The following is an 11,655-nucleotide window of genomic DNA, read 5'->3' as shown; positions in this document are numbered from 1 at the left end:
TTTTTTGGCTATTTCCCCCTCTTTTCGTCCGAAAACCCCTCTTTCGACATATTTCCACCATGGGGACACCATGACACCAACTCCGAAAAATCAAAACCCATAGCAACGAAGGTGTCATATCACAATGTGCACAAGGGTGCCAAATCATGCCCCAATCCATGGTGGTTTGGTCAGTTTTTGGCCATTCCCCCCTCTTTTCGTCCGAAAACCCCTCTTTCGACACATCTCCACCATGGGGACACCATGCCACCAACTCCAAAAAATCAAAACCCATAGCAACCAAGCTGTCATATCACAATGTGCACAAGGGTGCCAAATCGTGCCCCAATCCATGATGGTGTGGTCAGTTTTTGGCCATTCCCCCCTCTTTTCGTCCGAAAACCCCTCTTTCGACACATCTCCACCATGGGGATACCATGCCACCAACTCCGAAAATTCAAAAACCATAGAAACCAGGGTGTAATATCACAATGTGCACAAGGGTGCAAAATCTTTCCCCAATACATGGTGGTTTGGTCAGTTTTTGGCCATTCCCCCCTCTTTTCGTCCGAAAACCCCTCTTTCGACACATCTCCACCATGGGGACACCATGCCACCAACTCCAAAAAATCAAAACCCATAGCAACCAAGGTGTCATATCACAATGTGCACAAGGGTGCCAAATCTTGCCCCAATCCATGGTGGTTTGGTCATTTTTTGGCCATTTCCCCCTCTTTTCGTCCGAAAACCCCTCTTTCGACACATCTCCACCATGGGGACATCATGACACCAACTCCGAAAAATAAAAACCCATAGCAACCAAGTTTTCATATCACAATGTGCACAAGGGTGCCAAATCATGCCCCAATCCATGGTGGTTTGGTCAGTTTTTGGCCATTCCCCCTCTTTTCGTCCGAAAACCCCTCTTTCGACACATCTCCACCATGGGGACACGATGCCACCAACTCCAAAAAATAAAAACCCATAGAAACCAAGGATTCATATCACAATGTGCACAAGGGTGCCAAATCTTGCCCCAATCCATGGTGGTTTGGTCATTTTTTGGCCATTTCCCCCTCTTTTTTCGTCCGAAAACCCCTCTTTCGACACATCTCCACCATGGGGACACCATGCCACCAACTCCGAAAAATCAAAACCCATAGCAACCAAGGTGTCATATCACAATGTGCACAAGTGTGCCAAATCTTGCCCCAATCCATGGTGGTTTGGTCATTTTTTGGCCATTCCCCCCTCTTTTCGTCCGAAAACCCCTCTTTCGACACATCTCCACCATGGGGCCACCATTTTATGTTATTGTTCACCACTTTGAGATTTTTTCGATGAAATTTTTTAGAAAATGTGAGTAAAAGTCATAAAGAAAATTTGAATCACAATTTTTGGTGATTTTTACTTCTGGTATGTCAAATGTTTGGAACAATGCGTAATATAACTATTACCATTAGCATGAGGATGGCGACGTCTCCACCTCCGGCGACTAAACCCTAGCCGCCATTGTCAGTGATCTCACCGATCTCTGGTCATCTTCCTCCACACTTTTCTCTTGCGTTTCTCTTCTCTGCTGTTCTGCCTTTGTGGTTGCGATTTCTAGGGCTGGATCTGATGGGATCCTCCATGATGGAGTCCTGGAAGGTTTCATTCCGCAGCGTGAAGATCTGGATCTTGTGAACTTCTGTCCCAAGGAAGGTGAACTTCTTGTCTCAGGTTGTTCTTCTCGATTTTTGCTGGCTCTTGTGGATTCCTCTGGCACATCTGTGGCGTCTAGATATATGTATGAAGGTGAGGTGATTCAAAAAGGGTCCTACATCACTTTTCCTCATCATGTGATCAAGATCCAAGATAAGGCTCCCCTATGAAGGCAAAGGTATGTGATGCCTCAAATGGATCTACTCTTTCGTTCGAAAAGTATGCTGGGGTTGTAGATCCTGTTAGTTTTGAAGCTAAATCTAGGGCCAACCTAGTTGTCAATGCTCCAATCACTAGAGGGATGCCTGCCTCTGTTGGGTTGTCTAAATTCTGGAAAATCACCTACTCCACGATTAAGGATCTTGATCGTGGCCGCATGAAATCATATGATGGTATGCTAGAGGTGACTGAGAAAGATCAATGGCTGCGTCTGAAAAATGCGCGAGGAGTACAGATCGGCTGTCGCTCTTTGCAGAAAAGTGATCATTTCAGTATTGGGGCTAAACTAATTTTTCCTTTACAAGTTGTGCGTATTGGTACCCCAATTATAGTGGGTCTCCCTTCTACACGTGTTTGCATGGATCATGCAGCCTCGCAGCCAGTTTTAATGACGGATAATGTCCCTACGCCTTCAGTTGAAACTTTGGCCACAGCTCCTGTAGAGGTTTTGACTTCTGGCACTGTTCCACCTATTGATTTGGTTTCTCAACCAGCTTTGAAACTGAGTTTGTCTCATGGCAGAAATTTCTCAAAAGACGTTCAGCATAAGTTTGGCTCGTCTGTTCATCCGTCTGACAGTTCTGGTCACTTCCTCATGATTGTTTCTTTTGGAAGAGCTTCCTTTCGTTTAAATGAAGAAACAGTTGCTGCTGCACTTGAGTCAGTTATTGGAGGCAGTGTTTCTAAGATGAAAATCTCTATTATTAGGGACAGGGTGTTCTCCTTCCGTGTCTCTTGCAAAAGTGTTGGTTTTCATATTCTGAAATTGCGAATGTTTAGATGCTCTCAATTCAAGTGTTTCTTCCATTTATGGGGTCGTGGTGGACCTAATTGGGGGAGAGAGTTTAATCTCTGGCAGAATGAATGTGATGCTGAATGGACAGTTGTTAGCCCAGGGAAGAAAAGAGCACAAATGGCTATGAAGGCTATGGAGCAAAAAGTGCCTGCACCCATTATGAGAAATAAGTGGACAAAAGGGAAGAAACTTAATTTTGCTGAACATCTTAGTTATCCTGCTTGTAAAGGGTATACGGATCCTGTAGCTGCATCTGAAGCTGTCCTCTTGCAATCTGATTCGGTTCAAGTGCAGCAGACAGTAAAGGACAATGCTGCATTCGCAGAGCCTATCTCTAAGTCAGTAGAGTTATCCAAGGGCAAGGAAAAGGTTATCGAGGAACCTTCCGTACCTAAAGAAACCTTGGTTGAGCATCCCAGAAATCTTGATGGGCTGGATGAAGTGGTTGATGACATTGCTTACCGTTTTTGGGAGTGTGGTAGCTGCCTTTCTATGGGCCATGATTCTAAGTCTTGTACTAAACGGGTCCGGTGTAGATTCTGTTTCAGATCTGGCCATTTTAGGAAAACCTGCTTAGACTGGTTAAGGCAAAAAAATAAATGCTGGGTGCCCAAAGTCGGTTTGTCTCCCCAGATATCCCCTGACACTGGTCCGTCCGTCGTCTCGACTACTGCACCTGGCCACCAGGACTAATTGCCGAAACAGAGCCCTGCCCGCCTCCTTCACCACCTCCGACAGATCTACCTCATCGTTGCGCCATGGCTAATTTCGAGCTCAACCCTGCGCGTTGGGTTCCGCACGGGTTTCACATCATCGATGGAGGACCGACAAGGCTGCCGCGATCCTTCTACAATGCCACTGTTGCTCCGGCGGTTACTCATGGTAACTACTGTGTTGCTCAACTCAATCCTCCTCCCCAGCAGCAAGATGAGATCTTTTGGAGGGATATTATTCGGGATTTTATAGTTAACCATCATCAGCGTGCGGTAGAAAACATGCAGCCGTGTTTGTTTGGTGTGGGTCTTTTTGAGTTGAGAAGTCCTGCTTCGGTCGCAGCTTTGGTGCAGCAGCAACCCTTTGAGATTGCTGATAATGTCTTAGTGAGATTCATTCATCATAATAATAGAAATAATCATGGAGCAGCTCAAGGAGCGAGGAGGAGATGGATTATGGTCCTAGGGATTCCTTATGACTACCGCAATGACTATGATATATCTAATGCTGTGGCTGCCTTTGGGAAGTTTCATCATTGGCACCAGGATGATGTCTTCAAGGAAAGAACTATGATCTTCATCACCTTTGATTCTCCAGCTTCAGTACCTAGGGACATTGTTTTTGGGAATTATGCCAACATTGGTGATCTGAAGGAAACATGGACTGCTCCTTGCTATGTGATGGGTGCAGAGTTTGCTGACGCTCTTCCTGCTGATGAGGATCAGATGCCACCAGATGGAAACCCTCATCCTCTTCCTGGCAATCTGGTGATCCCAAATAATGTGATGGTTCTGCCTCCTTTTCCTCAGCTTGGATGAAACAATGCCCCATTCCATGGGGAGCAAGTCCAGCATGATCAGCCAGGGGATGAAGCACATATGCAGCAAGAGGTAGTGCCACAGGAACAGCCAGTGGAAGAAGTGGTTGATGATTCTATTGTGGTGGACTTATCAGCTGCAGAAGGAGCTGATGCAGATATGGAAGAAGGAGAAGTAAATCAGCCAGTAATGGAGGTTGCTGTAATTCAGCAGTTGATTGATCCAAATCGCATTGTGCATGTTGGGTTGGTGCATATTGGTCCTATGTTGCCTCCACACATGGTCATTGAGAGGCTCATCAATTTGGCTCTTCCCCAAGCTTATTTCTCTGACATCCCAAAGCCACTCATATGTCCTCCTTTCAAATCGGTTTTTTTATCTGAACAAGACCAGATGTTCAAAGGGTCTTTGTCTCTGTCTTTAGGCTTGTGCCTGCTCAGGTGACTAGAAGATCATTGTGTTTGGGGACAAGAAGGAGATAAGTTGCTACTCTCACTGATTTTCAGGAGTCAGCTGTCCCTGCAGAGGTTAGTGCTGCAGTACAAGATCTGGACCCACCACCTTTCTGTGCCACTCCAATTCAGAGTGTGTCTCAGAAGAAGAGGGGGAGGCCTAGGAAGTCAGAGACTGCAGTGGTTGACACTGCCTATAGAAGGAGCACCAGGAGTTGTACTAAAAGGGATGGGCATAGGCCTGTGTCCATGTCTGAAACTGCTCCTCGCTCCAAGAAGAAGGTGAAGATCCAGAAGAAAAAGATAGGGGAAGAAGTGCTTGTTGTGCAAGACATAGACACTGAATCAGCTGAAGAGCCCCAGCAACAGCATCCTACTGATAATGCAGCACAGATCCCACCTGAGACACCTGTGCATATCATGCAGAATGTTGGGATTGCTTTGGGCATTGATCCTGATATGTTGACAGAGGAGAGGCTTAATGCTGATCCTAAGGGTAAGAAGAACAAAGATGGTCCAAATGATAGCTGAAGCCCATGAGAAGCAGAGGAGTTGTTTCTCCCTATACATGCTGGTCCCTAGTGTTGCTTGTCCTTTTGATGTATTTCTATGTGATCAGTGTGTGTGCTTTTGGTGTTTATTTTGGTGCAAGACTTGTCAGTTATTACAGCTTGGGTGTTCTGTAATATTATACTTATGGTATGAAAATTTCAGTGTTTGGGGCAGTGGAGTTGGTCTCCTTTGCTTATTAGTCACATGGCTTATTAATGTTTATAAATGTGTCCTGCACAAGTGAGAAAATGGAGGATTTTATGCTGGAATGTCAGAGGCCTTAATTCTGATATTCATCAAAGGGCCTTAAGATCTAAAATTGAGGAAAGTCAATGTTCTGTCATTTGCATACAAGAAACCAAATGTGACAATATTGATCACAAATTTATTAGAAAATTTTGCCCTAAGCGCTTTGACACCTTTGCTTATGCCCCATCTGTGGGTGCATCTGGAGGTATTTTGGTTATATGGAATTCTTCTGTTTTCTCTGCTGATCTGGTGGAAATTCAGAGGTTTGATGTGGTGGTTAAATTCACTTCTGTCCATAATAATGAAAGCTGGAATTTAGTGTCAGTTTATGGGCCTTGTCAGGGTATATTGAGAGATAACTTTGTCACTTGGCCTTGCTCCTGGGAGACTTTAATTTCATCAGATCAGAGGAAAATAGAAATAAACCTGGAGGGGATGTGAATGACATGTTCTTATTTAATGAAATAATTGGACATTTAGGTCTGCTTGAATTGCCCTTGAAAGGCAGGAGATTTACATGGTCAAATATGCAAGCCCAACCCTTGTTGGAGGAGCTTGATTGGTTTTTCACCAGTGCTGAATGGATATCCTCTTATCCAAATACTACTGTCATGCCTCTTGCTAATACTGCTTCAGATCATGTTCCATGTGTAGTTAATATTGATACTGTTATTCCAAAGGCTTCTATCTTTAGATTTGAAAGTTTTTGGGTAGACCAGCCAGGTTTCATGGATTGTGTGAAAAAATCATGGGATACTAACTCTACAAAGAAGTACACTTCTGCTATAATTGCTGGAAAATTTAAGGCATTAAGATATGCCTTGAAGCATTGGCACATGAACTTGTCCCAGTTAAAGTTCTATATTCAGCACTGTAATAAAGCTATTTTGATCTTGGATAATTTGGAAGATCAGAGGCCTCTTTTTGTCACACAATTCAACTTCAGGAAAATTGTCAAGTTACATTTGGAGAAGCTTTTGCAGATAGAATGCAATTATTGGAGAAAGAGATGTACAGTCAGATGGGTAAAGGTTGGAGAAGATAATACCAAGTTTTTTCATGCTATGGCCACACAAAGAAATAGAAGAAACACAATTTCAATGATTAAAGATGCTGATGGAGGGTAGTTAATGATCATGCTGAAATAGCAGCTTTGCTTTGGTCAAGTTACAGAGATAGAATGGGCAATTCTGAAGGAATAAATATGCAGTTTGATTTGCCAAGGTTAATTAATAGAATTCAAGGTCTGGAGGAGATTTCTCAGCCTTTTTTGCAAGAGGAAATTGAGCTAGTCCTTAAGCAAATGCCACCTGATAAGTCACCAAGGCCAGATGGTTTCACTGGCCTTTTTCTGAAAAAATGCTGGCCTATTATAAAGCAAGATTTCTTCAAGCTTGTGCATGATTTTCATGAGGGTACACTGCAATTGCAGAATATCAATGAATCTTTTATCACTCTTGTCCCTAAAGTGCATAGCCCTGAGAGTGTTAATGATTATAGGCCCATCTCCCTCATCAATGCTTGTTTAAAGTTCTTGACAAAATTAGTGGCCAACATATTCCAGCAAAGAATTCTTTCTTGTGTGCATAAGAATTAGTATGGGTTTATCAAGAGCAGAACTATACAGGACTGTGTAGCTTGGACCTTTGAGTATTTGTACCAGTGTCATGCTTCTAAGAAACCAGTAGTGATTATGAAGCTTGATTTTGCAAAGGCATTTGATACTATTGAGCATGAAGCAATTATTCAAGTGATGAGGCATATGGGGTTTGACAGTAAAACTATTCAGTGGGTCAAAGATATCCTTTCCTCTGGGACATCTAAAATTTTGTTAAATGGTGTGCCAGGAAAGCAATTCTTCTGTAAAAGGGGTGTGAGGCAAGGTGATCCTCTGTCACCAATCTTATATGTGCTGGGATCTGAGTTATTGCAGATAGTTATTAATGATGACCTTGCACAAGGTTTGTTGTCTCTGCCTATTGAGGTAGGAGACCCTGATTTTCCAATAGTTCAGTATGCAGATGATACCTTGCTCATCCTCCCAGCAGAAATTGATCAAGTGGTTGCTTTGAAGGAAATCTTACATAAATTCTCCATCTCTACTGAGCTGAAAGTTAATTATCATAAGTCTAGTATGGTTCCAATCAATGTGAAAGAAGAAGAAATGCAGCAGCTAGCTAATGCTTTTGGTGCCAAGTTGCCTCGCTCCCCTTCACTTATTTGGGTCTGCCACTAGGTACAGCAAAACCAAAAATTCAACATTTAACTCCTATTGTCACCAGGTTGGAAAGAAAGCTTACAAGTATCTCTAGCTTCTTATCTCAGGGGGCTAGGTTACAGTTGGTGGACTCTGCCTTGTCATCCATGTCAACATTCTTTTTATGCTCTATTCAGATTCATCCTGGTATTTTGAATCAGTTAAATAGAATTCTTAGACAGTGTCTTTGGAGGGACAACATTGACACTCCTAAGCAGTCCTTGGCAGCTTGGGAAATGCTTTGTAAGCCCAAGAGTAAGGGAGGAGTTGGCATTGTTAACTTTGAGAAGCATAATGAAGCCTTGTTGTTGAAGTTTTTGGATAAGTTTTATAACAAGGCAGATATTCCATGGGTCAAGCTCATTTGGAGAACTTATTATCAGGCAACTGTCCCTCAGGCTGAGAATCTTTGTGGGTCTTTCTGGTGGAAAGATGTTTGTAAGTTCTTGGAAAAATATAGACAGGTGGCAACAGTTTTGCCTGGAAAGGGGGATACTTTTATGTTCTGGTTGGATAGTTGGAAGTTTGAGAACTCTTCCACTCCTCTACATGAAAGGTATCCAAGAATTTTCTCTTATGCTTTGTATGAGAAGCTCACTGCTGAGGAGGTATATGCAGCAGCTGACATTACACAGCTATTTCACCTGCCTCTCTCCCTACAAGCATTTGAGGAGTTACAGGAGTTGAGTGCTAATATGAGGAGAAATCCTCTGTCTGTGGGTAATGATTCTTGGACTTATTCCTGGGGAAGCACATATACTGCATCCAAATATTATAAGCACATTCATGAGCACATTCAAGTCATGGGAATTTATAAATGGATATGGAAATCGTCCTGCATTATGAAACAGAAGTTCTTCGCATGGCTCTTAATCAGTGATCGTCTAAACACTAGAGACATGCTGAAGAGGCGGCACTGGAAGGTTACAGAAGACACTCATTGTGAATTATGTTTTGCTAGAGCTTATGAGGACAGAATGCACTTGTTTTTTGAGTGTAATTTTAGTCAAAGGGTTTGGGCATATCTGCAGATAGATTGGTTGCAGGGCAGTGATATTCAAACAGCAGCAGTCAGAGCAAGATTGGGTTTTGCTAAACCTTTTTTCATGGAGGTGGTGATCCTTGCCTGTTGGAATATATGGAAGCAGAGAAATGACAAAATATTCCAGTATCAGAGGCCATCTTTTCAAGGATGGAAGAAGGGTTTTGTTCATGATATATCCATGCTTGTGCATAGGATTAAGAGGAAACACCTAGAACAACTAGTCGCCTGGATAGGCAGCCTCATTTAGCTCTCTTTCTTCTGTTAGTTGTACAGTTAGGTCTAACCCTTTGTCTTCTTTTTTGTACATACTTTTAATTTGTTTTTAATAAATTACTGTGGGGTTTTTTCCCCACAGTCTTAAGGTTCAAAAAAAAATAGTTGTATGCATTACATGTTTCTATCAATCTACATCACTATCTTCTTCTGAAGTTTTTCCCTCGTCATCATGTATGTTCTCTTCCAATATGAGACTATCTTCCTCATTCTGTAGTTCATCTTCGCTCATATCCATGTCAACATTGGGACTATCTTCCTCATTCTCTAGTTCACGAATTGTACGAGCATCATGAATATGTACAACTTCATCAGCACGATGATCATCCTCCTCTGCCTCCACCTCTGCTTCCTCGTCTAGGTCGACAACATCATGAAATGTATGGTCGACTGAACCTTCATCCTCCTGGTATGCGTCTTCATTCCGTACAAATGCATCATTGTTACCATCTTCTAATTCTGGAACGTCGTACACGTGTCTATGGCTGAACTTCTGCACCACTTTCCACGGATCACCAAACTTTGTATCCTCCAAATAGAAGCATGTTTCAGCTTGACTGGCCAATATGAATAGTGAATTCTTGAACCATAGGACATAAGTGTTAACGCTTTTAAAATAACTATCATCTTTTATCTTGGAACCCCTGCCCGCAAGGTCGAACCAGTCGCAACGAAACAAGTACTGTCACCGTGCTTGTTAGTCCCGTACTGCAGTTCAAGAACTTCTTGCAAAACACCATAGAACTCAGTCTCATCTGCATCACCAAAAGATCCCTTAGTTGCTACGCCCGAATTTTGAGTGTTCAGGTCTTTATCCCGAGTAAGCGTGCAAAACCTCGCACCCTTTACGTTGCAACCAGTGTATACTACTACACGCTGGTCTGGCCCAGCAGCCAGAGACTTCAAATCTTCTGATGCAGTGTCCAACTGTCTCACATGGTTTGCAAACTAACCTGCAAACTCTCTCTGAACCGTCTCCTCGATGTCACGCACACCCCTACCTCCCAATTCTTGTCGGAATTCACTGAAACATAGAAAAAAACACATATGAAATACAGGACAATTATGTCTGCAACATTGAGAAGTAGTTATTAAAGTGAAGCTAACTACTTACTTGATATAACGTTCTACATCGTCACAGTTGTTCAGCACATACCAAACCATTTTGTCAAATTCCTTGTCAAAATGTTTCAAAATGGATTTCCCAAGACCTTTAGCTCCAACTGAAAATACTTCCATCTCGTCACGATCACGTTTTCTCCGTATGTCTTGGTTCCTATCATCTTTGTTAAATCTTGTTTCTGTGCCATCCTTGAAAAATCTAGAGCAAAAAATCAAACACTCATCAACAATGTAGCCCTCTGCGATAGAACCTTCTGGCCTTGTGTAACACCCCAAATTTCAATAAAAAGAAAGTTAGAGAATTCCAGAAAACAAAATTTCAAACCAACAAAAACTTTTCTTTTTTGCATATAGTACCATGCATAGGACTTGTGCATTTGAGTGATATGCCATGATGATTGTTATTACTTGTATTTGATATACTCTAAAACCGTAGTGTGATCATATGAAGATCACCAACCAAATAAATCAAAGAGGAAGAAATTCCATTAAATGGAAAACCCTAAAAACCCTCACATATGCCCTATGGCATTTTTATAAAATTTTGACCCTAGACCTATTTGGTCTTCCCCATTAGTTGAGTAATGTTATTAAATACTTACTACAACTTTTGGAATCAAAGATTCAAAATTCAAATGGATTTCAAACACAAATCCCACTCACATATGATAATGGTCAATTTTGACAATTCTAGTCTGATCACCACTTTGAGCCCTTGCCATTCAATTCTCCCAAACCAACCCTGGCTAACTCTTTGCACCATTTCAAATTCAACATCAAGGTGAACAACTTTGGTGAAGATCACCATGCCAAAATCATCTTGGATCATGAGCCATGCTCAACCAAAATTCCAACTTTCTCACATATGCAACATTCCCCACTTAGCCAATTTTGCAAATATGTGAATTCTAATTTTTCCACCACCACCTCAAAACCTCTCTGGTCATTTACAACTTATATCAACACTCACATTTCAAAAACTTTCACCATTTGAATTATTTCAAATTTGGCTATTTTTGAATTTCACAAATTCGGGCACTATTTGCAATAGTTGTAAATAGTGAATCTACCTAACCTAAACTACCCTAACCTATCCCATTGTGTTCCCTGGTCCCCTTAAGCCTTAAGTGGAGCATAGTGAGGCTAAGAGAGAGAGAGAGTAAGCTAGGGCATGGCCATGCCGGCCATGTCCCCGACCCGTCGACCTCCCCCTCTCATCCTTGCACCCCTGCCCTGGCCACCTCGCCACCGTGCGCCACCACATCCCCTAGCGCCTCCTAGCACCACCTTGGTCGACGAGAACGACGAAAATGCCCGGAACGCGCGCGCCCAGCACACGCCCAGGACCGCCAGTATGCCGCCCGTGTCGCGCGTGGACACGCTCAGCACACGCGCCGTCCCACGCGCTCACGCAGCCCCTGGACCCCCTGCGAGCACCTTGAGCCTCACCGTGACACCGCGATGCCGTTGGACAC

General features: G+C 42.8%; 1 protein-coding gene across 1 annotated transcript; it reads left to right on the top strand.

Annotated features, from left to right (window-relative positions):
• The first annotated feature begins 6,094 nt into the window (after positions 1 to 6,094).
• LOC139831812 (uncharacterized) lies at positions 6,095 to 9,032 on the top strand. Its single transcript, XM_071821148.1, has 3 exons — positions 6,095 to 6,508; positions 7,147 to 7,707; positions 7,878 to 9,032. Exons 1-3 carry the CDS (start codon positions 6,095 to 6,097, stop codon positions 9,030 to 9,032), a joined length of 2,130 nt encoding a protein of 709 aa, XP_071677249.1.
• The last annotated feature ends 2,623 nt before the right edge of the window (positions 9,033 to 11,655 follow it).

Source organism: Lolium perenne, chromosome 5 (genome assembly GCF_019359855.2).
Source record: "Lolium perenne isolate Kyuss_39 chromosome 5, Kyuss_2.0, whole genome shotgun sequence".
Lineage (NCBI taxonomy): Eukaryota > Viridiplantae > Streptophyta > Magnoliopsida > Poales > Poaceae > Lolium > Lolium perenne.
Note: the sequence above shows the minus strand (reverse complement) of the source record. Positions and strands in the feature narration are given on the sequence as shown.